This window comes from Rattus norvegicus, chromosome 4 (assembly GCF_036323735.1).
Source record: "Rattus norvegicus strain BN/NHsdMcwi chromosome 4, GRCr8, whole genome shotgun sequence".
NCBI lineage: Eukaryota > Metazoa > Chordata > Mammalia > Rodentia > Muridae > Rattus > Rattus norvegicus.
In genome coordinates this window covers 15735814-15763336 of record NC_086022.1, presented here as the reverse complement: position 1 = coordinate 15763336, position 27523 = coordinate 15735814, and the positions used below count along the sequence as shown (strand labels likewise).

The following is a 27523-nucleotide window of genomic DNA, read 5'->3' as shown; positions in this document are numbered from 1 at the left end:
TTGAGATACTAAAAGAATGTCCCTCAAAGGAAATTGCCACCTATTCTAAACTTGTAGTACATTGGTGTTTGTTCAAGGAGTAGTTATATCGTGTTAAGTGTAATTAAGACCTGGTTTTAAAAAATGACCTAGTTAAACATAGAATGCATTGCAATTGTACATAGTATAGTAAAATCATGTCAGGTAATTATAACCTAGTTATTATTGTCATTTGGAAATTAAGCATGACAAGCATATATAATTTTGTGTTAAGTTGGCAAAAAAAAACATGTTGTGCATATTATTGGCTGTCAAGTCGACTACATCGAGAATTATCTAAAACCCAAATGGCTGTGCACACCCTTTTCTTTTCCTAATTAAATACTTTAAAGTGGGAAGAACCACTTCGACACAGATTTTTGAGGCAGGAAGATATATCTTTAATTCAGGTCTTTTAGGCGGGAAGGATGTACCTTTAACTGGACCACATTTTTCTACTGCCGGCCTATATAAAAGAACACAGAAGCTTGCACCTCCTTAGCCGGCTTGCTTTCAGTTTTGCCAGTAAGTACATTCCTCACTGGCGTTAGAGCCTACATCTTCAGGATTGTAGTGTATCCTGAAGGCCAGTGGAGACATCCAGCCTTGTAAACCGAACAACCAGATTCTTGAGCCTCCCTTGGATATACAGTCATTGTAGTATTAACGGGACCACAGGCTGTAAGTCATTCTGATAAATCCCCTTTGTATGTAGGTAAATTCATTCTATGAGTTCTGCTCCTCCAGGGAACCCAGAAACCCAGACTAATACATCATGTTAAGTTGGAATACAAATAACACAGAATTTATAGTCTACATTTTAATCTTGTTTCTAGTTATTCTTTAATGAGTCTGATAAGATTATTAGGAAGCATTGTATCTGAACTAAGTTTTACCTACGCCAAGATACTAGTGGAACAAAAACCATTTCCATAAATGACTGTCTGCTAAATATATTTGGATAATATCATTACCTTGGAATGAAATAGAGCTATAGAATTTATACTGATACAAAATAAGCATACACTTTACTCTCAACTAAGTGGCTTTTGACTTTATTCTCCATTCAGATCTTTGAACTCTTCTAAATTATCTTATGGAAAAATGAAGTCACATTTCCTATGTTTAATCTGAGGTGAAAGGAGTTAGCTTCATTAATAAATGTCTACTTTATGCCTCGGTACTTCTAAGGAAGTTTGGGGAATTTAACGGTGCTGGTTTCCTGAGGATTTTTTTTTTAACTTTATTACTACTCTTTAAAGAGAGGTCATTCCTTCTTTGTTGAAATATTGTTTCAATTGCTAATGGAAGAACACTCTCACTCCAGTTTGCAGGATGTCAATGTGACATAAAAATGTCACAAGAAATAAACACCTATGCTAGATGAATTCTGTTCCCCTCAACCACAAACATGTCCAGGAAAAATTACACTGAATACATTCAAAAGTGGTGATGTTTGTATTTAAAACTAAAACCATATGAAGAAATGCATCGGATCATTCCTCCTGGACTCCACCTATATAGTAAATGGTTCTACATTGATAAGACACTAAACGTACATAGGCTATGTGCCTCTGCCTTAGTCCGGATACAAGCAATCTGGGGCTTCTCTAGCGACAGCTTAAAATGGACATGTGTGCAGAGGCATGCTTGCACATAGGTTCTTCCAAACTCCAGCTGGCTGGAATGTTTGGTAGAACGATATCCTTGATTGGCATATAAGAGCTAATCTCCCCCCTGCCCCCATCTAGAGGTCAAAGTTGTTTTCTGTCTGTAATGGTTCACTTCTGAGCCATTACCAATGTAGTATGAACCTGTAAAGTGCAGAATCCCATTATGAGTTCAATTGTGCCCCCTGGCATTTCATAATGTGAGATTATTTGGAAATAAGGCTACCGTAGCTATAACTAAGATGAGTTCATACCGGATAGCACATGCCCCTGAGCCCATGTTTGCTATGAAGGCTGAAGTCATATGCCACAAAACCAAAAAACTAGCAGAAGCAAGGTAAAGGCAGAAACAGAACCAAATTGTGTGTGTGTGTGTGTGCGCGCGCGCGCGCACATGCGTGTGTGTGTGTGTGTGTGTGTGTGTGTGTGTGTGTGTGTGTGTGTGTGTCAGTGTCAGGATTTGACAGCCCTACCAAAACATATGTGATTAGGACTACAGTTCCTTTGACTCCATATAGTATGTAGCTTGCTCCCCTGGCCTTCATTAGCCCTTCAATAAATGTCTATAAAAGTAATTAATTAATTAATTACTGTCAGTCCCTCTGTCTCTGGCTGACCTTTTAAGGGGCTCTCCTCTGAGAGTTGTGTCAGATATTCTTGATTCAACTTTCTATGCTGTCTTCCTGGAAAATTCTGCCCGAGTCTTTCTTACCGTGGGACATCATTTAGCAGACCATCACACTAGACTGTGTGAAGTGTACTTCTCCATCTCCCTGTCCAGTCTATGGCTAGGAAGACGGTGCATTCAACTGCACTAATTCTTTGACTCACTCTACCCAATGGAAGTAGAATGATTGGCCCAGGGATCCTGTTAGAATAGCGCTTTGGCTTACTTAGCTCAGAGTCTCTTCTTTCTTTCTTTCTTTCTTTTTTTTTTTTTTTTTTTGGTTCTTTTTTTTTTCGGAGCTGGGGACCGAACCCAGGGCCTTGCGCTTCCTAGGTAAGCGCTCTACCACTGAGCTAAATCCCCAGCCCCAAGTCTCTTCTTTCTAATCTCAGAGGAATCAAGTCTTTCATATTGCAACACGATGTTGTCAGATGCAAATGTGTTCAGCCCCATTTTCATTCCCTCAATGAATCAGGCTGCAGGCAGCAGGTTGGATACACTTGCAGGTCTAAATATTCGATTTTGCTCCTCTGGAAATAGGTTCTGTCCCCGACAGGAAGGCTTCCTCTGGTTTAGTGCTGCCAATAGATAAATTAGCCTGCTTCTGGGATCAGCAGAAAGTCCAGACTCTCACTGTGAAATGTATTTCTACGTTAGCCTTTATGAATAGCAAATGTGCAGGTTATGATTCTCCATTCGTCTCATCCTTTTTTTTCGTCTTATTTTGTTCAAATGGAGGAGGCAGGTGCTACTTATTGCTTCCCTCTCAACCTGAAGCGCTTGATCAAAAAGACTCCTTCTCCTCTCCATTAAACTCTTGTCAGGTATTTTGCACACTCTAGGAATTTAATTCATGTTTGCTAATGTGGTAATTGACTTAAGATAAAGAAATGAGTCTATGCAAGGGAGTCAAACTGGGAAAACCTGATTGTGTCATCCCCGGCACATGATAAATAACACTTAACCAACCACGTCATTAAAGACAGTTTCCTTTCGCAAGAAACATTACCCATTTCTTTTGTGGGAAAAATGGTGTCAGGCAATTACAACACCAAGTTTGTTTCTCATAGCAAACTTTTCGAAGTTTTATTTTATTCATTTATTTAGTGTGTGGGACTTTTTGTTTGTTTGTTTGGAGGATGGGACTTTCCACCTGTTGGAAAGTTCCTTATTGAGACAGGGCATCTATGTGTAGCCTCTCTCTCTCTCTCTCTCTCTCTCTCTCTCTCTCTCTCTCTCTGTGTGTGTGTGTGTGTGTGTGTGTGTGTGTGTTTATAGTGGAGGTCAAAAAACAACTTTCAGGAAGGTTCTTTTCTTTCACCATATGGGATCCTGGGATTAAACTCTATCTTCATACTTGGTGGGAAATGCCAGCTCACTGGGTTATCTCAACAGCTTGAGTGAATTCTTCATTTGCAATTCTGTTAGCTTTCTTTGATTCCTAAGGAACTGGCTTCTTTACCCATCATTCTCCTGTGAATACCACTTTAACTGAGAGAGATATCACCAAAGATTGCGACATTGTTGGTGTCTTGCAGTTTTGGGTCCTTTCTGTCCTGGACCCTTCAGAAGCTTTGTCCCTGCTTCCTTCTTTCTTCTTTCCGTGCTGTGTCAGGGTCTGATGAGTCACCTCTGCATCCAGGCTGCTGTCCAGGCTCCTCCTGCTGGCTTCCTCTTTCTGTGACTGCTAAGTGTTGGGGTAGCTCAGATCTCTGCAGGAAAGAGTCTGGTTTCCATGAAGTCACTCTTGGCAAATACCTTCACTCATGCCTTAAGTTATCACACAATCCAGCAATCTACTGCTGTTCATCAAGTTGATGATCTGCAGCCAGGAACTCTGACTGGATGGCTCTGTCCTGGTTCTGGCGGGAGCCTCTTAACCTAGCATGTAAATTGTACCCATATTGTCATCTTCACTGTGTCCTCTGGCTCTCCTATCATCTCGGTCTCAATGAATAGGACTTCTTTCTTTATGTCCTTTAATCATGTAAGTTTAATGTCAGCTCACCTCTTTCCATTGTCATGCCAAAGGTCAATATGTCTTTTGTCTGGGACATAAAAACATCTTCCCACTGGTCTATAAACTTACTTTCCTGCTGTCTTCAAGTACTTAGGCTCCTCTGACAGAAAATGAGCCATCTAATATTTTGTCGCACTTTTGAGTAAGATTTATTGCCTCAACTGTGAGGATACAGTCCCGATCTTGGGAAGAGGTCTGTACCCAATCCAGCCGTGATCTGTCCGTTCCTCCCTTCATCCTGAAAGGCACCGCAGATATCACTGGAAAAGACATGTTGCTTGAACCTTAACATGAGAATAATGAATGGATCGGGACAGATCTCACCGTTACTTTCAGTAGCTCTCGATGCGTTGATAAATGGGAGGACTAAGGTGACATGTTTGAATTCCAGCAAAGCAGGGTTCGTACCTTCCTTGTTCTCTCTTGCTCATTGCCTGGCAGCAATGCAGTGCTCAAAGCACCAAATGTAAGTACCGAACAAGTAGAGTTCAGATCCTGGCGCTGTGTTTTAGCTTTTCTGCACAGCACGGTATTCTGGGCACTCTACAGTTGTAGGACAACGCGCCCCATGTCTTGGTGCTTACATGATGTAACAAGCTGTGCCAACAGAATGTGAAGACCAGAGCAGTACGTTCTCACACTGCTGCCTCTGTGTCTGTGTTAAAGGGTTTGAATCCATAAGAATCACTAAGAGACTACATCTCAAGAGACTGTATTATTTTCCTTGTTTCCGCTCTTCGAGCCAAGCCAGTAAACATCATTCGTTTCTAGGCTCCTAATTCTGAATAATTTACTACTGTTCACCATAAGAAAAGAAATTGATTTAAACAATTTATTTCGAGACAAAGACTCCATTCGACATTACTAATTTATTAAGCGACCTTTTATTAATTTGTGAATTCCTAAAAATAATTTATCCTATGCATGCAAATTCATGTAAGGAAAATTTCTCCTATCACCACCCCATTTACAAATATGACAGGCAGTTTTACATTTTTCCCAACTATGGAGCTATGCAGTCATATATATGGTCATATATGCATATATATGTATATATATATGATTACTAATTTTATCCCCTGAAATTTGGTCTTCAGACCACAATTATAAGTACTTTTCTAGGTCAGTAGGTCTATAGGTATAATTTTATTGTTTTTAAATTACGTCTTTTATGGTGATTCTGAAAACAGTATACTGAGCATATTCTGATCAACATAAAAGGCCTTTATGCCAGTTCCAGGATTTTGTTACCATATATAACAGCATAATAAATATGCAGCTGTATATTTCTAGATGCCTTTATTTCTAGAAGACATAGTTGCAAAGTAGGATAATTGAATCAAGGCTCATGTGTATTTTTATGCAACTTTTGGTTTTGGTTTTTGTTTTGTATTGGGGATTTTTTTTTTTTTGTTTTTTTTTTTTGGTCTTATTTTGTCATTGTTGTTGTTGTTGGTGTGTGTGTGTGTGGGTGGGTGTGTCTGTGTGTGTGTGTCTGTGTGTGTGTGTGTGTGTTTCCTCCTATTCCTATGATGGCATTATCACCTTCACATCACCAGTTGTTATGTGTCTTGACCTTTGAACTTTAGCACTACTCTCCTTCCAGCTGAAGGTCACAATGTCCTCTTGTAGGAATGCCTGTGGTTTCTTCCTTTTTCTTTTACACTTGGGTAATTCTTGTTCTGCGTAGTACTTGCCCTCCTGCTCTCAAAGTGAACACTCATGTTCTACTGTTACATTAGAAGAGCAAAAGCATAAGTGTCTCAGAAAATAGACATTAGCGAGTAGTACAAGAGTCATCCTGCTAAGTTTTTCTCTTGACCAAAATTGTGTGCATCGATGCCATTCCAAGAAAACATACCCTGAAATTATCTTACTTATCTGTTCTCTGATTTACCTCCTGAAGGTAAAAGTAATTTTACCTTTCGACTTTTACTTTCAAAATCTGAACTTTACGATACAGGAGCAAATCCTTGCTTCAGCAGATTTTTTTTCATGTATTTGTCTGCTCCTTTAAGAACATGCCTACATATGAGTCTCCAAGGGTACCCACGAGGCAGCCCACCAAGTCTCTGCTTTTGTAAATTAATTTTTTACCATTGCTACATGTCCCACCTGCTGTTTACAATAAAGGCAGATGTGTGACAAAAAAAAATAAAAAGAACATGCCTTTAATAAACATTCCAAATTTCCCATAATGTAGTGAATGCCTTTTGCATTTAACTGTATTGCACTGGATTTAGGTTTTCTTGCTTTCCCTGTATTTTGAGATCCACATTCTGATCAGTTACCAAGACACAGGGAGAATAATTCTTTAAACAGTGTCCATATTTAAGACACACATACCTCGTCTGTATTCAGAAGTTTGCTTGCTTAAGTGAGACTTAGCTTGTCCAGATACAGAGGATTCTTGGCAGGTGAATTTCTTGGGTAACTGTCTTTATCGATTCTCTCAGGCTAGTAAAGAGGCTATTCAAGTGTCCTTGAGCTCAGTATTACACAGATGAAGGGTGTGCTCTTGTTCTGCTGTGGTTGGGGTTTGTTTGTTTAACATACAATCATGTTTCCTGAATGTGTAATCTGTTAATAATACCTTCTAATGTCGTGATAAGGAATGGTCGGCTAGGTGTATGTAACGATCTATGTTTCATTAATCTGGCTTTATATGCAGATTAAACCAATACTTATTTGATTTAGATAAAATTTCCTCTATCATTGCTAGCCTATTTCTTACTCACCTGCTCCTCTATGTGCACACGTGTGCCGTATATGATACATGCCCGTGTGCTTGTGCCCTTATATGTACTCAGAGCCCAGAAATGTCTGTCAGACGCTCCACTCCGGCCCTCTCCACTCTCTTCACTTAAGACATGGTGTTTTCTTAGACTTGATATTCTAAACATCATAATCTTTACACATGAAGTTCTACACCTCATTTCTTCTAAGGGATTTATCTGTTTTAGGTTTTGTTCTGTTAATTTTCCATGGCTACTGTCACAAAGTACTAGACACACAGTGTCTAAATCCCTTTCACTGTATTACACGCCAGCTCTGAAAGTTATACATCTGAGGCATGTTGCCACAAACCGAAGTCAGGATGTGATCCGAGTTGACTTCCTTCCTTCTGCCCTCATGAAGGAATTAGCTCCTGGCCAGTTCTGTCCTGTAGAGATCACCATGCTCAAAAAGCAACCAGACTTCAGCATCTCCACCTTCTCTGTAGTCGTGTGTTCGTGTCTTTCAAGTCTGCCACTTTGCCTTTTAAGATAATTGGTAATTGTCATAAAGCTACTTGAATAATCGAAGGCAGTCTCCTGTCTCCAAGTCATTTCTTTAAAAACCATCTGCAAATATCCTTTTCCTATATAAGGTAAATATCCTGGTGACCTAAGCATTGGGACACAAACATCTTTAGACTATCTATATTCTGCCTACCATCCCTGTGTTAGGAAAAGATTCTTTCACTTCATCCCTCCTACTAAGTAAGTAGCCATATTTAATTAAATGAGAGTCAACCATGACGAGTGAACAGACAATCCAAATTAGCTTACTGATAATCTTCACAGCTTGTTTGTTGCTGTTATATCTGTTCAGAACTGTTCCCTACTAGCTTTGGTAGTATTTCATGTTTGGTGCAGCACATCCATACTCCCTGGTCCCCATACACACACACACACACACACACACACACACACACACACACACACACACACACATTTACTGTTGCTGGAACAATTGACCACATTCTCTTCTTCTCCTTCTTCTTGCAGAATCCAGTGAACATGAAGACAAAAGTGCAGGTGCCTCAGGGGAGACCCCCTCCCAGCCTTACCCTGCACCAGTGTACAGTCAGCCTGAAGAGCTCAAGGACCAGATGGATGATACAAAGTCAACAAAGCCCGAGGAGAATGAGGACTCCGACCCATTGCCTGATAACTGGGAAATGGCCTACACAGAGAAGGGTGAAGTCTACTTCATTGAGTAAGTCTCAGGTGTTTCTTTGGACGTTGCCCCAAAGATATTAAGATAGCAAGATATTAATGCTGTTATTACAGGCAAAGAAAAAATGGGAGTATTATTACTTCTGTTAACAACTCAAAATGAAATACTGCCTCCATGAAGCTAAGAGTCTTACACAACAGCTACCTGTATAGCAAAGAGTGAATTAGGTGACTATACTCTGACATTCCTAACAATGGGATATTAAAGAGACAAATCTCCATTTGTTATTTTCAGATTAAAAAGACTCCAAGGCAGAGGTTCTCAACCTTACTAATGCTGTGACTCTTTAATATAATTGCTCATGTTATGGTGACCCCCAACCATAGAATTATTTTTGTTTCTACTTCATAACTAATTCTGCTATTGTTATGAATCATAATGTAAAATTTTTTTCAAGATACAGGTTTGTCACAAAGGCTATGACCCACGGGTTGAGAACCACTTCTCTGAAGAGGTCCTTAAAAATCGTTTGTTTGCCTCATTCATAATATGCTTTTGGCTAGATATGCACACCTATTTATTCTCAGAATGGCCACCATTATGTTCAGGACTTGGAGAAAATGTAGCTGGTTCAAGCAAATATTTGCATGCCATAAAGTCAAAAATTTTAGCACATGGCTCTAAGGTCAGGTCTCAATACAATAGTCTGTATGAGGATCATTCTTCCTTCTAGTGAGCTCCATTGTGGTTGTTATGTGTCTTCCTTAGTTTCTTTCGCGTGTTAGTATTGGGTGCTGCTTACCATTCTTCAAACATACCAAAAAAGGAAAATATTGATCATTAAGTCACACTGATGCTCAATCCAATCTATTGTTCTTTCCAAAGTCTTCCCTAAAATATTGATTTTTATATACTTTAATATTGCTTTAGCAATATGTCCAGCTTCCCAATTCTTTGTTTCCATTAAAACAGCTTTGAAAATCGTAATCAACAGAATTGTACATATTCAGCAGCATAAAAATATTATAATTTCATGCATGTATGCAATGTATAATAATGTTATCAGGGTAATTAATGTTTCCATCCTCTCATATGGCATTATTTGTGTATGTTGAGAACCCTCAGACTCTTTCCACCATCTTTCCATAATGGATAATTAATATCTCTAAATTGTAGCTGCCCCACCATCTCATTCAGAAAAAAACTTGATGCAAAATTAAATCATTGATATGACTAATACAACCAAAATGTTGATCGGAAATAATAAAAACCTGAAACTATCTCAAGTATACGGCAACTCATTCCCTCGGAATTATATGAGCCTTAAAGAAAAAATAATAGAAATTGAAATTTTCAGTTTTGGGAATAGATTAAAAAACAAGTACATATGCTCTGACTACTCAAGATAAATATTAAAACTGTGCTCCTTTTCCCAACCTCCAGTGATTTATGACTTAGATCTCCATAGGCAGAGCCCAGTTGTGAAATTGAAATGTTACCACATACCAATATTTAATTCTCACATGATGCTGGAAACTTTGATACATGTGGCCCAAGGAATTCATAATCAGGTAATTACTTGGTGCTCTGCTTGACTCCAGCATGGATGAGAAATGCAGTGTTTTATGGAAAACGAATCACTAACCTCTATATTCCGGCCAGCAATTATAAATTTATTTTTTTAAGAATGAAATCACTTGCATGGCTTTTATTTATATAATCAATAACACTGAGCCATCTGTTATCAGTTAGTTGAAAAAAAGAAATTATGTAGATTTTGTTAAATAGGACCAACTAAAGATCCTAGAAACATGATTTTGATATTGAAATCATTGTAGATCATAAGTAAGACACTGGTGTTCATAGCAATAAATGTTTGGTCTTATGAAACTGATACATGTATTTTTATGTAATGAAGGATAGGTAAAGATATGTAAAAACAATAAAATAAAATATATTAGCACAAGTTGACTAAGGAATCATTTCTATATGTTCCCAATAATGTAATTGTAAAAACATTCTCACTTTATGCTTGCAAAGGGAACTTTGCTCTTTTAATTCAGTCAGGTTTGGGGGCTGTGAGGAAGAGGGACTTTGGAAGGCAGATGTCATGCTCTTACATTTGTAGTAAATAATGAACTCTATCTGGGCATGAGAGGATGTAAAACAATGACCCTACTAAGCTTCTCTTTAGTCTGCCAGTGTTATTATCCAAAGTCACCAATGTTTTGTTCTTGCTGTCAGTCTTATTATCAGGATAGAGAGGCAAACAGTCATAAACAGTAAACAACAGTGGAATTTTACTGTTCAGTAAAGGATAAGCCAAGACAAGACTTAAGATGTTGTCTGATTTTTCTACTGCAATGAAGAGATTCCATTGCCAAGGCAACCTATATGAAGAAAAGTTACTAGGGCTTGCTTACAGTTTAGTCTATGACTCTCATAGTAGGACACATGGCAGCAAGCTGGCATGGTGCTAGAGTAGTGACTGAGATTTACACGTGAAGACAGCAGTGAGTCCAAGAGCTAACTGGGAATGGCCCTGGAGCAATAGCTGAGAGTTTACAGTTTGATCCACAAGCTAGAAAGCAGAGTGAGAGAGATAGTTAGTTAGAAAAGGTTGGATATCTCCAGCAAAGACAGACTTCCTGATCCTTCCCAAGCAGTTCCACTAACTGGGAATCAAGCATTAAGACAGGAGTCATTCTCACTCAAACCACCAGAGCTTAAAAGGAAGCAAGGTAACAGTCTTGGGAAGTTATGAGAAGATACATATACATGAGAATATACGTACAGTGGTCCTGGAATGTATTTATCCTTACAAAGACCTCAGCTCTGGGTAACTTAGAGGTAATCTACTCCAAAAATCCTTGAAAATAGTTTCTTATTTTTTATTTTCCTAGCTCACTAGCTCATTTTGGAGGTAAGGAAGGAATCGGCATTATCACTTTTTCTCCTTCGAGTTTTTTGTTTTGTCTCTTAATCTTTCCCATAATAGTCAAGGGAAGATTCCATCAGAAGTATATTGATTTCAGTGGGAAATTAAGACAGAATGAAATAAACAATTCATTTCAAATGTGGCCAGAGACACCACGGTGGACATATCTAGGAAAATAAAGATGCTCAGAGTGCATCTTCAAGATGGCGCAGGAGGCAATGTGGGGGCTCCGTTCCGTCAGGTGCTGCTCGGAGTCAAGCAGTCCCACCCACTGTTCACGCTGAACTTGCTTCTACTTCATCTTCCCATCCTCTGTAAAGGTCAGTGTGAACCCACTCTGTGGGGCGAGCTCAAGTACCACAGGGAGGTACCTGAACTGAGGCGGGACCCTGTATTCTTTGGTCCCCCCATTTCCACACCAATTTCTCCCTTTCCCCTCTGCGCCACCCTTATCCTTCTTAACCACGATTGACAGAAGTCAGCATTTCCACTTAATACCTTCATGTTGCAAGTACTTTTGTTGCTGATATCACAAGGAATTTGAGAATAATTCTCTCCTATAGGAACTCTCAGGAAACACGGATGTTAGAGAAAGAGACTGATGGACAGGAGTTGATGGACAGCGAGAACCCTCAGTACTGAGTGAGCTATGATGCTTCCCAGAGAAATCCTGGGGCACAGTAAAGGAAGCAAAGCAAAAAAGACAGGTGCAAATACATGCAAAGCTCTGACGGCTAATTAGCATGGGCGTTATGTATAACTTTTTTTCTCATATGGATTAAAAAAAAAAACCTTCAAATCTCTGAGTAATTGTCAGAAGTACCAATTTTACTTTCTAATTTAAAATAGTTTATTTAAAATGCAAATGGAGGTGTCACCCAAATCCATTAGATAAATATTCAAGCATTTTAAAAGTAAAAGCAAGAACCAATTAAAAAAGGGGGGGTGGTAATGTAAGGAGGAAACAGGAGATGAATGGAGGGAAGAGCTTTCCTCAGTGAGAACTTGCCTTTCCTGGATCCTGACGGTCAGTGCCTGCAGCCCCTTCCCTACCTGTCATTTTCAACACTGATAAATAGTTCCCAGGGGGCCTGGGAGGGGGCGGGGGTATCTTCCCCCCATCAGATTTTACTGAAAGTCTGTCTCCTGTACAAAGAACAGTCATTTTAAAACCGAAAATAAGTGAGATCTCTGTTTAAAATTGTCAAATTTATTTTTAATCAGAACTCTACCCTGAAACATTAATAAGTATTACAATTAAACATGAACACAAGCATTGTAGTTTTAACTAAGGTGACAAATAATTCTATTTGTCTTTTATGCAATAATGTTTGAAGACATTTACAGGTTTTGTTTGGTATCACAGAATAGCTTATAAAGGTCAGTCCTTTAGTTTTTTAAATTTTTAAATTTTATTTTAGTGTGTTTATGTATGTGTCTGTATGTGTGTGTCTCTGTGTATATGTGTGTCTGTGTGTGTATGTGTGTGTCTGTGTATTTGTATGTCTGTGTGTGTCTGTGTATGTGTGTGTCTGTGTGTGGGTGTGTATGTGTGTATCTGTGGGTGGGTTGTGTGGGTGTGAATGTGTGTGTCTGAGTGTGTGTGTATGTGTGTGTCTATGTTTGCCTGTATGTATATATGTGTGTGGGTGTGTATGTGTGTATATGTGTGTGTGCTTCTGTGTGTATGTATGTGTCTGTGTGTATATGTATGTGTATATATGTATGCATATATGTGTATGCGTATATGTGTATGCCTGTGTGTATGTATGTATGTATGTATGTATGTATGTATGTGTCTGTGTGTGTACGTGTGTCTGTATATGTGTGTATCTGCATGTGTCTGTATTTGTGTATGTTCATGTGTCTGTGTGCATGTGTGTTTCTATGTGTGTGTATGTGTTATTTATGTATGTGTGTGTCTGTGTGTGTGTGTGTGTGTGTGTGTGTGTGTGTGTGTGTGTGTGTGTATACAGTTAAAGAAGGTTAAATAGGGCATTGGATTCCAGGGGCTAGAGTTACAAGCAGTTGGAAACTACCTACCATGGATGCTGGTAGCTGAACTCAGGTCCTCTGGAAGAGCAGGAAGTTCTCTTAACTGCTGAACCATCTCTGGATGATGTTCTTTAGAAGTTTTGTATTTAAAAGATAAGTTCTGTTGTTCCCACACTGATGAATTAATGAGCCATTTCTGTTTCCCACATTACAGCTACTTTATTCTTTAATATGAGGTAAAACTAATTTTTTCTTTCATTCTCTCATACATTACACTCAACCGCTGTTTTCCCTCCCTCCTCTCCTCCCTTTCTCACCTCTACCTCCATTGTCCCCCAGATCCACTCCTCAGTTTCACTTCAAAACAATCAAACAAACAAAAAACAACAGGCTTTCCAGAGATGACCACTGAACATAGCACAAGAAGATATAATAAAGACTAGGCACAAACCCTCTTGTCAGCACTGGATGAGGCACCCAGGAGGAGAGAGTGTCCCAAAGGCAGGTTAAAGAGTCAGAGACATCCCCACTCGCACCTCTGGTAATCCCACAAGAGCACCAAGCTCATCCAGCTGTAACGTATGCAGAGGACCTAGCTCAGACCGGTGCAGGTTCCACTTTTCACCTCAGTCTCTGCAAACCCCTATGATCCCTGGTTAGTTGGCTCTGTGGCTGTGCTCTCCTAGTGTCCCTGACTATTCTAGCTACTATGGTTCTTCCTCCCTCTCTTCAGAAGGGTTTTCCTGGCTTTGCCTAGTGTTTGGCTGTGTGTCTCTGCATCTGTCCCCAACAGTTGCTGGATGACACCCCTCTGCTGACAATTGGGATTAGGCTACTCACTCATCTATGAGTATATGAGGATATAATTAAGAATAGTTTCTTTGATTTTTTTTTCAGTCACATTTTGTTCTTTCTTGGGTCTCTGGATTGTCCAGTCTCTGCTTCCTGGCCATGCAGGCTATGTCAGGTGTGGCACCCTACTACGAGACTTCCTTGGTTACAGAAGAAGGCTAACTCAGGCTTCATAATCTCCATTACAAGGAGACTTCACTAGGGTCACTCTCTTAAATTTTACTGTGTTTCTGCTGCACTAGGTTTCTCCATCCCTCTCCAGATGCCCCACAATTCCAGGTGTCTCTCCCTCCGTCCCTCCCAACCCATCTTCCTGATCCTTCCTGATCCTCCCAACCCATCCACACCTGAGAAATCTGTTTTACATCCCCTTCCCAGGGAGATCCATGAGTCCCCACTTGAGCACTCCTTGTTGCTCTCTGGGTCTGTGGAATATTCTTTACTTTGCAGCTAATGTCCACTTAAAAGTGAGTGTCTTCCTGGTTACCTCACGCAAGGTGATCTTTTCTAGTTTCATCCATTTGCCTGAAAATGTCATGATGTCACTGTTTTTAACAGCTAAATAATATTCCATTGTGTAGATATACCACATTTTCTTTACCCATTCTTATGTTGAAAGACATACTTAGTTTCTCCTCTCTAGCTACTATGAATAAAGCTGAAATGAACATGTTTGAGCAAGTATCATTCAGGTAGAATGGAGTATTCTTTGGGTATAAGCCCACAAGTTGTATAGCTGGGTCTTGAGTTGATTGATTCCTAATTTTTAATGATATTTCTTTTTTTTAAGAGTTATCTATTTATTTGTTTACTTATTTACTTATTATCTGTAAGTACACTGTAGCTGTCTTCAGAGACACCAGAAGAGGGCGTCAGATCTCATTACAGATGGTTATGAGTCACCATGTGGTTGCTGGGATTTGAACTCAGGACCTCTGGTAGGGCAGTCAGTGCTCCTAACCACTGAGCCATCTCTCCAGCCCTTAATGATATTTCTTTAAGTGAGTGATAAATAGAATTTTTTTATCATTTACAATGACATATTAGTGGGGAGAAGGGACTATCTTAAGATAATTTTTAGAAAAATTGTTTTAAATTACGAAGGATCATATTCTCCCTAACATACTTTTAACGATATTAATCACTTACATCTGACAATTTTGAAAACTCTAAAGGCTGCTATTTTCCTTGACTCAGCATCTTTATTAATATATTATCCCTTATAATAGGCACCATATTCATTATAAATTCAAATGAGAAATATGCAAATGTGATTTTGAATGATTTATCCTATATTGAAAAACCTGTTATTTTTTTCAGACTGTGTTTAAATTACCTTAACAAAAATAGCTAAATGTTAAACATTCACACTCTGTTCATTTAATCCTCACTTTATGAATGTGAGGCTTACATAAATCAATAGCTACTTGCCAAGAATCTGCACAACCAAGAAATGATCAAGCCAGTATTCTTCTGTTTACTTAACAAATATTTACTACATACATGCGGTGCGTCAAGAACAATTTTAAACATACACTAGTCGACAAAACTAACAAGGTTCATGGTTGCATGCTGTACAGCGCGTGTTCAGGGGCCTTGTTCTTCAAGGATCTACAATATTGTTTAGTCTGCACATAGCATCCCATAGCTACTTTATAAAGGGCCTGATCCATCCTTGTTTTATAGACAAGGTCCTGAGGCAGCCTTGGATGAAGTATCAATTTCAAAGTTCTATAGCTGTCACCTTAGGAAGCTATGTTCATTGTCCCATACTCCCTCCAATACGTAAACGACCAGCCGGAGTGAACTTTCATGTTACAAATGCTTTTTGTTCAGTACATTTCTTGACCAGAAATACCCTCTCCAATAAGCTAAATACTGCATAGAGAGTAGTGGCCATGGGGTTAATCTCAACTGGCATGGTTTGGGGAACCCATTAAAATGTTTCTTTGTTTGGGAGTCAGTTTAGTTAGTGACACAAGCCAGGCTGCTCTTTGGCCAAAACCAAAGAGGCAACAAGAACCTATTGTTTATTACTGTCTTCAAGAATGGTGTGGGCATCATGGCACCTTAAGTAATGCATTTGTCAATGAAGGCCTTTGACACTGAAAACACATATGGGAAAAATGCTAGAGTTGTATCTGGTTTTCAAATCTAGACACACACATGCGCGCACGCACAAACACACAGACACACACAAAGTTGTGTTGCTATCTATCTTGTTATGTTTAACTAAATCACCATTGACCATATCAAGAAAAAAAACTTCCCACTTGTTAGAAGATAAAATACTTTGGAAATTTATTATAAACAAATACAGCTATTTTTTTTAACTTGGCAACATCAGAAAACCACTTTCTCTTCTAGGCATGATACATCACTTAAAGGCACAACACTTGACTTGGATTTGCTTCTTATATGTTTTATTAAAATACTAGGTACACTTCATGTTTTCTCCTTTGGCATGTTTTCTGTACATCTACAAGATTCATGCTTAATCTCCAGAAAAGAAATAAGTATTTTAGGCAAAATATTACAAAATGTTTATCTCTAACAATGATTACAATATTTGTAATAAAATTTCTTTTGAAAAATGCTTGTTATATGCATGAAAAGAAATGTGAATTCACATACTCTAAAATGAATCTTTTAATAAATAGTACCATGAAACAAAAATATCAAAAGTTAATCATGAGTAATATATGTCCAACCAATTATATATCTTGAGCCTCTAATAATTTCTTTTTGAATAATAATAAGGAAGAGAAAGTCTTTGGAAAATGAGATAATCCTGAATTGTTTTATTTTCTTTTTGCTATGATATAAGGATAAATTCATATGCCTTGAAATAACTTTCATTTAGAGTTTAATAAAATACTGTCACCAGTCTGTATTACTTTTATCCCGAATCTACACAATGACTGCTCTTTAAACCTGAATGTCCACACACATTTCAAGCATCTCCTGATTCAACCTGTTGACTTACAGAGAATGGGAAGAAACATTGAATTAGCAGCACTCTTCAAGTTTAAATTGTAAAAGAAAACTGTCCCAGAATTCACAGAATAGAAAAAAAAACTTGTTTTGGTCCAGCTAACAATGCATGAAAAAGACAGAATAAAGGGGAAAGAAATTGAACAGAAAGAGAAGGGAAGGAAAGGCTGCCTTTAAGTCAATTTAAAGTGAGTTGCTCTTAAGGATTCACCATTTATACCTGAGACTGGGGTTTGTATCCTGACGGGAAAAAAGAAACATGCATGAGAAATATGGAATGGGAGAGAAAGCACAATATGACCTGTAGAAAAATTCTTAAGTTTTGCTCGCAGTGACTACCTGTTTGTAGCATTTTGTAATTAACTTAATTTTTTTATGTTTGACATTGCATGGGAATGAAGCTAAGGTCTTATGCCTACTCCACAGACACTTTACCACTGAGCTCTATCTCCAACCATCATTGTAGTGCAGTTTTTAACTCCCAAAACCTAATATTCATATGCAAATTACACAAATATGAGTTCTTTATAGACATTTATTTTAGGGGGAAGAAGTCAGATGCGCAGGATTGAAATGTAACTTCCAGTGTCTCGAAGCGGGGATTTCAGTTGATGTCAGGAAGAACACTTCTCTAGTGGAGTTATTGGCACCTGCTGACCTCCAGTGCTCTCTGTGTCCTCTATGCACATGCAATATAATATGCAAATGCCTGCCCACTACAAGGCAGTCAGCACTTTCAGGTGGGTTTAGTGATCACAACCTTCAAGTCTAAATGACTGGCAGGAGATTGGACTAGATCCCTGATAACCTCTGAGGGAGGAGAGAAGCATGTTCCTATGAAAAACAGACTTGGAAACAACACACGTGTCTTCTTTCAGATAGTCAAACACATGAGTGTGGGACTCCCTAGATCGGGGTTTACTCCAGTCCTTTAGGGTCTGTGTGCTAGCCATGTAACCTTGGCTAGGCTACCCAGGGACTCTCACCCTTTGCTTCTGCATCTGTAAAGTGGGTGCATGGTGATTTTCAGTTTCCTTTCTGAAACAATCAGAAGCGAGAAGCAGGCTCTCCAGCTTTGTCTCAGCAGGACTGCAGTGCCATGGGTAGCTTTCACCTGTTGACATGAAGCATGTTTTGTGTGAGAAGACGAGATGTTATTATTTAACTTGATTCCTTGCCTGCTTGGCAGAGGTTAAGGGGACAGCATGTATAGTCCCTCCTGATCACCGGCAGGTCAATCTGTGCATATCTTCCAAGGCATCTGGATAGGAGTTGAAACTAGAATTTTGTTCTTGAATGACATTCTAGTTCTGGCTTTTCACAGACCTCTATAGTTGATTAAGTCTCACGTGTGGTTTAGCCTTAGGTTTTGGGGTGGATAGGACAAGCCATGAATTTTAGATGTTCGTCAAGGTTATTAAATATGACATCAACTAAACATGGTGAGCTGTCGACTCTTTCCGTGAACATCTAGCTTCATCTATAGAAACATGTAAATTGAGACATTACTGTGATTCAAAGCTCCTGGAAGTATATGTACCATTTACCCACTAGAGTAAGAGCAGTCTCTGTGTAAATGGAAACTAAACAGGTCCATCTCCGATAAAGCACGGGATGAATAAGTCTATTGGTGAAAAGCACTGTATAAGATTCTATTGCACCAGCAATCCCTTTTCATGTCATTTTTGGTGGTGCACATCTTGGAGAGATACAGAAAATTGATGCCAAGCACCTGACTCTGTCCTAGCTAGGGAAACGGAAAGAAATGCCTTCCTTGAATTTAAGGAAAAATCACATCCAGACTGTGAGGAGGGGGAACTCTCAATGATTCCATTCTGTGTGGTTTCCTGCCCAGCATTGAATCCTATCCTCAAATGGAATTATTAAGGTTTAAAATACATAATTTGAGGGAAGTGAGAAAGCTATTTAGTGTGTTGTCTCCCGAAGGCATTAAAAATATCCCCTTTGTAAGGCATCTTGGAGGAGCATGCAAATTACAAGGCTGCTGAGAGCCACTATTGAAAACTCCTGTGCTGTGTCTTCATGTGATGTTTAAGACAATTACTGGAGGTAACTACTACCCACATTTCTTTCAGCATCATTTTCTGAGGAACAGCTAAAAATACTGTTAACTATAAGAGACTCAATCTGTCAAAATGTATTAAAGTGACACACTGCTAACTCTAGTTCAACCTAAAAATCCATTCTGTAATGAAATGCTTTATATAAACTCAGGAAAGCTGGGAGCTCTTTCCTAAATTAGCCAGTCTTTGAGACTGGTGCTAGTGTGGTATAGAAATGGTAATTTGACTCCCGCGGTGGCATACTAATGGCCCCTTAATATTTATCCATAGATATATTTGCTTTTACGAATGTGTCTAAGGAACTTGAAAATTATTTTTCTCCAAAAGAGATAAAAAAAATTTTTTAGAAAAGCCAAGTGTAGGTGAAAGTGGGGGACATGTTTGCCTCTTGCCTATCTCCCAATGTGTTCTCCTACCTGATACAAAATGGACACCGATAAAAAGCCCCCGCCCCGGCACACGCGCATGCGCGCGTACACACACAAACACACACACACACACACACACACACACACACACACACAGAAGCACCTGCGAAGTTTTCATTAAGTCATGTGGTTCTCCTCTGTCATAAAACACGGGCATACCCAGTGCCCGTTTTCTGATCCCCACATTCAGAATACCCAGGATCTCTAACCTCAGTTAAGTGGGAAATAATGGAAGGTGTTGATATCTGGCTAGGACCAGTTGAACACATCCACAATAGTTTCATCCTTCTTGAAACCCGATAATGCGGCAACACCAGACTTACAGGGGTCAAACTGAGGGACAGTAAAAGCTGGCGTACTTGCCAGATGATTTATTTAGTAGGCAACTTCACAGGCACTACCTGATTGAACCATTAGAGTCCCATCCAGATGCCTCGGTTGCTGAGCACGCATACAGCTGAGGAAAGCTCCAGGTAGAAATTCCCCCTTGCCACACATGAATGACTGAAAGAAAAGATTTCCTCTGCCTCTGAGTTTCATAACTCACAGATCTTAATGTCTATGCTGGTTAGTTTGAGGATTTTTGTTGTGGGTTTTTTGTTTTGTTTTGTTTTTTGTCATCTTGACACAACTGCAGTCACTGGGGGGAGGGGGGGAAGGGAACAACTTCCACTGGGGAATTGCCTCAATCAGAATGGCCCGTGGAGTTACATACCTGCGGGCATTTTCTTGATTAATGATTGACATGAGGCCCTAGGGAGCTCGGAGCAGTGCAAACCCAGAACAGGTAGACCTGGTGTATAAGAAAGTAGGGTGAGAGAACCATCTAGAACAAGCTGGTCAGCGGCATTTTCCATGGTCTCCGCTTCTGCCTGAAACTTCTGCCCTGACTTCTCTGGATGGCAGAGTGCAACAGAAATGTAAACCAAACAAACCTTCTCTTCTCTGAAGTTGCTTTGGGTCACAGGACCCTTCATAGCAGTGCAAAGCAAAGGAAGACACTGTTCTCAAATCAGAGATGCCCCCTTAGAAGCAGTCAAGCAGAGCTCATCCAGAAAAGGCTACCTGGAGAAGACGTTGACACATCGGTTGGCTTTCCAAAGTCTGGCTCGGCCACATCCTCCCTCTGTGCTGGCTGGAGAGCTCCTTTGTGAAGTAGAAAACAGTCTCAGGATTCTGTTAATGACTGTACTCTATAGGAAAGTTTCCCCATCTTCACTTCCAATACATCTGGTTGTCTGACTAAGATCTGAGACTCTGCTCTAGCTGGAGAGAATATGTATGTTGTCGTGAACATCCTGACCCCAGTGTATCTACTCAAGTCCACTGTGATCTGGTCCTAATGTCCACTTACCCTGTTCTTCCCTCCTGTGTTTCTTTCATTGCTCTTTGACTGATTCTTATGTCAATCTTACACGACCCAGCACCTTTGTCTTTGTCTCTTCTCTTCTTAAAGACTTAACAAATATTAAATTCCTCACTATTTGTCCATTGGTCCATGAGCTCCCATGATACAACAGAGGCAACTGCTCGGTTCTAACCACCAGTTGAACCATTAAGTAGTCCTGAATTATTATGCATAAGCATCACTTGGATTACTTGTCAATGACAGAATTTGGAGCAACTGGTTCCTCCCACAAATCATAATTCACATCCCCGTCAAAGACCAGGGCTGGTAGTTCTGTAAAGACCCTGAATGCATTGCGAACAAGTCCACCAGGTGACCCGAACACAACTAATGCCAGGACTCCATTAAGCGAGCCTCTGAGAAGATCTCTCTTGCTTCTAGATTTCAGAAGCAAGAACAGGAAACATTTTTTGCTCTTAAGCAATATTTTTTTTCCTTTCCATTCCTAGAAATTCCATTCCAAAAAACATTAGAATACAAACATTTTCATCTATTCCTTTTCTGGCTGGGATAAAAGCACTTAGGAGTGAGATAGCTTAATGTGAGTAAATAAACTTGCTATTAATCACGTTTGGAGAAAATGTAGAAATCCCAGGAACATGCTATAATTTGCATCACTTCTGTACTGCCTCTGCCAGCTCCGTGGTTAACAAAAACAATTGTTTATGAAAAGGGCAGCTTTAAGACGAAAATGCCGCTTCTGCAAAAGGCAGGAAACTGCCGGAGTGTAAGGGCTGTGCTCTCCCAACTGGAGAATCCTGTGTTTGTAATAAATTCCTTTCGCTCTGGATGAGTTCCGCATTTTCAATGAGGTTAACTTGGCAACATTCTACTTGATTTTAATAAAAATAGCTGCTTTGAGGACAGGGAGCTGAGGTTGCCAAATTTACAGCTGCCTTGCACAATTACTCTCACACCTCCTTCAGGGCTACTTAGAACCAGTAAGCAAATTAAGTGTATCGATTGCAATTTTGTTAGACTAACCCGGCTCTTCTTCTTTTTTTTTTTTCTCAAGGAATAAACTTGGTTCCTTTTAGTATGTGTCTTTTCAGAGTGATCTCTTTTCTTTTCAGCCATAACACAAAGACAACATCATGGCTGGATCCACGACTTGCCAAAAAGGCTAAGCCTGCAGAGGAGTGCAAGGAAAATGGTAGGTTATTAAGTTTCGATTATTTCGCAGCCGTGCACTTTGGGGATGTTTGCGATTCTTAAAAGAGGTTCTTATGTAAAAAGGCAGTGGTCTGGCTGAAGTCATTTCCAAGTGTAATATTTACTGCTCAGATAAGAGAGGGCGAACTCCGGCATTTCGGCGGGGACATGTGGCTTACTGCTTCTCCCCCAAGGAGATACTGCCGAGGATCCCATCTTGGTCATCTGCGTGGGTTCTATTTGACTTCTAGCCCGGCGTCCTCCACCTACTAAGGACTTTTTGTTTGCAGTAGGTTTCTCTGAGGAGTCTGGTCTTTCGGCTAGAGCAGATATGATGCTGCAGAACTGTAAATGACACTTGGTGTCCCCCTCAAAGGCAACCACATCCTGCCACTTAGAACGGAATGGGTATTGTCCAGGAAGGTTGTATTCTATAAACGGGCAGTTGAATGAAACAGATAACTGGATGAGTGTCCTTGATGATCCTTACCATTTTCCAGGTCCTAGACAGATTGCAGACACTGGCTAAAAAAATGGGCTGTTCGCATGTAGGGGAAGAATTTTTAAAAATAATTTAGGTTACCAGATGAGTTCAAGCCGGGTTTGTAAATTCGTAAATCGCATGAATGAGGTCTGTAATTGAGGATCCTTGTGATTTCTAAAATTATTGAGTTAATGTAAAAGGAGTTCTTATCGTTTACCTAAAATACTTATTCTTACCTAATGATTTATTATTTGACCACATTTATAGCCTCTTTTTATCAAAAGTTGGAGCCCTATATGGAAGCGTATGTCGCTGATGGCCACATAAAGTTGACAAGAGTAATGGAGATTTAAACTTCTTTTTTAAAGTTTATTTTAAGTAGAAAAAAAACCTCCAATTCTCAAAGCTCTTTGATTTTTTTTTCTAATAGTAGCTCTAACATCCTGAGGTGACATCATGGGTTCCTATTATAAAATCAGGATAACTGTACTACCAAGTTAAATTACAAATTAGAAAATTCAATTGTATATACAGATAAATGTATACAGAGTCAATTTTAATCAAATCTATATGTAGCTTTCTAGAGTACGGCTGTGTGTGAATATGGCAAAAGTGATAGCGTTATTATATAACGTCTTTTTTTTTAAAGTACAGCTAGGGTACAGTGCATGGACAACATTGAGATGTGTATTGCAAACGGTGATAGACTGTAAATTAAAATGACCTCATGTGCTGCATGTGAAAGTTGCAATTTACTTAGGTCACAGCTGCTTGACCTTAGACTATCCTAATTAAAGTGACTCTAACAATTTTTCTATTTGTAAATACTGCTCTGCTCTGCTGTCTAGTGCTGTGGTTTGCCCTGGAGTTATCTGTATTTTGATACTAATTCCACTGCTCCAAGGGCAGCTGCCTAGTCTCTTACTCAGGAATCAGGTGACTTCACCAGAACCTTCTCCCCATTGAATTTGTAAAGTACTGGTGAGGGGCAGGTACAGGATAGAAGCAGGCCTGTCATTGGAGGAGAAGGAAGGATGGGCAGGAGAGAAGTTTGAAGGAAGGGGAGGAGAGTGGAACGGGAAGGAGGGGGAGGAGGAAGAGAGGGTGAGACACCATGGCTGGTGAGGTTAAGATTCCTCTCTGTGTATTTACAGGTTGTTATTAATGTTCTTAAGGGATGGATGGTACCAGGCCCACTTTTTAGGTGGGCAATAATATCTTATCAATTGGGTCAAAGGTTATTGTGTTGTGTGTTCTTTTATGTGGTGGTTTGAGTGTAGGAAAGTGTGCGGCGGCAGGAGACACTAGGCCACCGCGGAGTTGGGATGTGTTTCCGCCAAGATATCTAGCAGATGTCTCGGGACACCGCGGTGCCAGACCTAGCGAGGTAAAAGACAACAATACTTTTTTTATTTTTTATATTTTTACAACAGCAGTCTAGCTCCTTCAGCTTGCTCCTGTCCTTCAAAATAAACCACTCAGATCAAACCTCTCCATCCCGGGGGATGAGGAAACAACATCATGCATTTTACAACATTCCACTGTTAATGTTCTACACATCTATATTTATCTGGGTTCTCTGGATGGTAGATGCCCAAATGAAATGCACCCAAAACCATATGTCCTTGAGAAATGAGGTCTAGAGAACACTTGGTGCTGGGCACTGTTTTCATTTGATACAAAATAATTCATAGACATTCCATAGATTCCCGAGATGCTAGGCCTTAGAAACTCATGTTTGTTTCATTGGATCACTACTGTTCTGGATATGTAATTTATGTTTTCTTGCCAAGAAAAGTGCTTCTGGGTGATACTGCTTTTTATGGTTTCCTTCCTGGAAATAACATGAATCACTACTGATTGCTAAAAGTGTTGAGGGGTCGCTTTCGAGGCTGCTGGTTAAGACAATTGGGCATCAGTTTCAGCTCAGACACACGAGGTCGGTGTAGTAATTTTCTGAATCCTGGAATGTGTGTAAAATGTGTGTCTGCAAACTTTGGGTCTTCCACATGGGGATATCCTTCTCCAGATGAGACGCCCCATTCCCCTGCCAGGCAGAGGGGCTCATTGTCAGTTGCCATGATCCAATCCAGAGCGGAGCCAACCTGAAGCTGGATTGGTTTCTGGTGAGATGCGGTCAATCTCTGCTGTTTCCTCACTCTCTGGGCACGTGTGTGCCAGGGTTTTCAGCTCACATCCTAATGTAGCTTGGCAAAGGCGATCTGGAGAGGGGCCACTTAGCTTATTTTAGGCTTCAAAGGGCACCTCAGCCTCTTTGCACCTACTCGCTCTCCTACAGCAATGAAAATGAGTGTGTGGTGAACCTAAGTAAGTGCTAATACATTCTTAGTTAAAGGCCCCGAAGCGTGGCTTCTGTATGCTCTCATAGAACGAAAAAGATCTCACTTCTCCCTTAACTATTTAAAATATATAAACTTCACTCTGAGACCATACAAAATTAAAGATGGGCTGGCTTCGACACCTAGCATAAATTTTAGTCCGCCTCATCATGTGGGGCCTTTGCTCTTGGCACATCCTGAACACTGATATTTCTAAGCATTTTATTCTCAAGGCTGTAGGACTGTAGAAGAATCTAGGTTACTTTTGTCACTGTTTTTGGTTTTGTTTTTAGTTTTCAGGAATTTTAGCTTGGCGTTTACGTGTACGTGTCTGTGGGCTCTGCAGTTGTCCCACTCTAACAAGCACTGGGGAAAAATTGTCATAGGCCTTGGAAACAACTCTCTGTGTTCTCTGTGTCATCAAGACAGTCTCTCAGAAATTCCGTGCAACTCGCTCCTTTCCCTTACCTCCATCCCGGTCTCTCTTCACAAATCAGGTCTGAACTCAGATTTCTAAGATCCCCGGGTCAATATGAGGCATTGAAACTCTTCCTGCTCTCACCAGGTTTCGCCGCTACACAGACTTTTCTATCTAACCTGCAGCCTACCGGTCATATGTGGATATGCGGCCAAGGAGAGCTATGAGCAAACACAGAATGAAATACTCTCAGACATTATGTGAGAACTTTTACAGTGTGTGTGTGTGTGTGTGTGTGTGTGTGTGTGTGTGTGTGTGTGTGTGTCTTTCTGTCTGTCTGTGTCTGTGTGTCTCTCTGTGTGCATGCGTACACACACGCATCACACACATATGTGTTGACTTGATAGAGTAGCTTTTAAACTTGAACTTTTTAGGTAACCATAGCATGCTGCAATGTCCAAAGTTAGGTTGGTCCCTGACCCCTTTCAATATTGTACCCAGATTTTTACATGGTCAATCTTACTGCAAAGGAGAAATTTAAGTGCAGTTATTTTTAAAATGGGGTTTTGACAGGGAGAGAAAGGGCCTTACTACATAGCCCAGTCCAGACAGGCCTCAGCCTCACAATCGTCCTGTCTCCTTTTTCTGAGTGCTGGCATTATGGGGTTTATAGCCCCCTAACAGGCTCATAAACTCTCTGCGTTGAGTGTTTTATGTGTGTATGGGTGTTTGCTATGTTAAGACATAGGTGCTTAGTTTCTTGTCAGTTATAATTGGAAGCTAAGCGAAAGAAAAACAGGAAGGGTTCTCAGTTGACTTAAATGATACTTACGAAGATAGAAAGGCCAATAACATATTGCTTCTTGATGTCATGGGGATAAAGGATGGTCTGACTTGAAAAATGTAAGAAATAAATGGGTTTTTTTTTCTGTTTACAGGAAGGCAATCACTTGGCCCTTTTAATCTGAAAGCTAACACCCACTAAACATAAAAGCAACTCCCTTCTCACAGTGTGGTTTAAAATACCAAAGTCATTGTGCTCTGTGAATCTGTCATGCTCTGTGCAGTTGGGGAGTTTTAGCACCAGTGTACATGGCAGAAAAAAAGTTTCCACCTACTACTGGATTCTAATAATAGAATTTGGGGGAGTAGTGTTTAGTAATCCAATATAGTCGTATTTAAAAAGCCAGAGGGAGAGAAAGTTAGCGATTGAATAATTTGGATGCAAAACTGGTTAAATTCTGTGTAAAATACCATCCCATTTCACCCTCGGAATCAGAAGCATGGCGTTTCTCCCAGGACACTTTGAATGATAGCTCTTCCTGTTGCGACAAATCCCACAAGAATCAAGTGGGAGAGAGTCAGTCAGATACTGGAAGATAGGTCAGTTGGCAAAGGGCTTGTTATACAAACATGAATATCTGAATTTGATCCACATCGAATTTTTAAAAAAAGCCCAAACATGACAGTGGCTTCCTATAGTCCCAGACTGGGAAGGAGGAGAAAGACCCTGTCTCAGACAGTAAGGTGGTAACTGATTGAGATGTCACGTCAACCTCTGGCCACATGCAGATCTTTGCACACAAATACACCTGCTCATTCATGCTCACACACACACACACACACACACACACACACACACACACACACACTCACAATCATATACACAATGTGCCTGTGCATAAACATAAGCACATGCACACACAGCATTGCATGCACAAAATAAAAGCGTTCTTCTGGAATAGCTCTGTCAAAGTTTAAATATGACTCAGCTCAGGAGCACCCCCGAATGCTCTCTATGTTCAGGAGAATTCCTGTCATTATGTAGCCAAGAAAAACTGCTCCAAACCCTGGCAGGCAAGGACCTGATTCTCTAGCATCATGATTTTCATGGAAGAAGCATCCTCTTTCTTCCAAAAGAACTTAGCTTCATGCACAGGAAGGATGGCGCTTATTGCCCCGTAAGTTCAGTTCCTTTAGACGGCACTCAGCAAACGAGCCTCCCAGAGGACAGGGTGGAGAGGGGAGAGGGAGACCTGACCTACAGTAACAGCTTTGGGCTTCTCTAAGGTTCTTGGAGAGTTGGAAGGGAACGGATCCATGTTTTCCAAGTC

General features: G+C 40.0%; 1 protein-coding gene across 26 annotated transcripts in view; it reads left to right on the top strand.

The window, feature by feature from the left end:
• The window catches only part of Magi2 (membrane associated guanylate kinase, WW and PDZ domain containing 2), a 1483910-nt gene that overhangs the window by 999091 nt on the left and 457296 nt on the right, over nt 1–27523 (top strand). For 24 of the 26 annotated variants that reach the window (NM_053621.2, XM_063285370.1, XM_063285374.1 and 21 more), the window contains 2 exons: nt 8146–8356; nt 22090–22169. In NM_053621.2, the coding sequence (NP_446073.2) occupies nt 8146–8356; nt 22090–22169 (291 nt within the window). Of the gene's footprint in view, nt 1–8145; nt 8357–21756; nt 21958–22089; nt 22170–27523 lie in introns of those variants that run through there. The other 2 variants (XM_063285375.1, XM_063285372.1) reach the window with 2 other exon arrangements.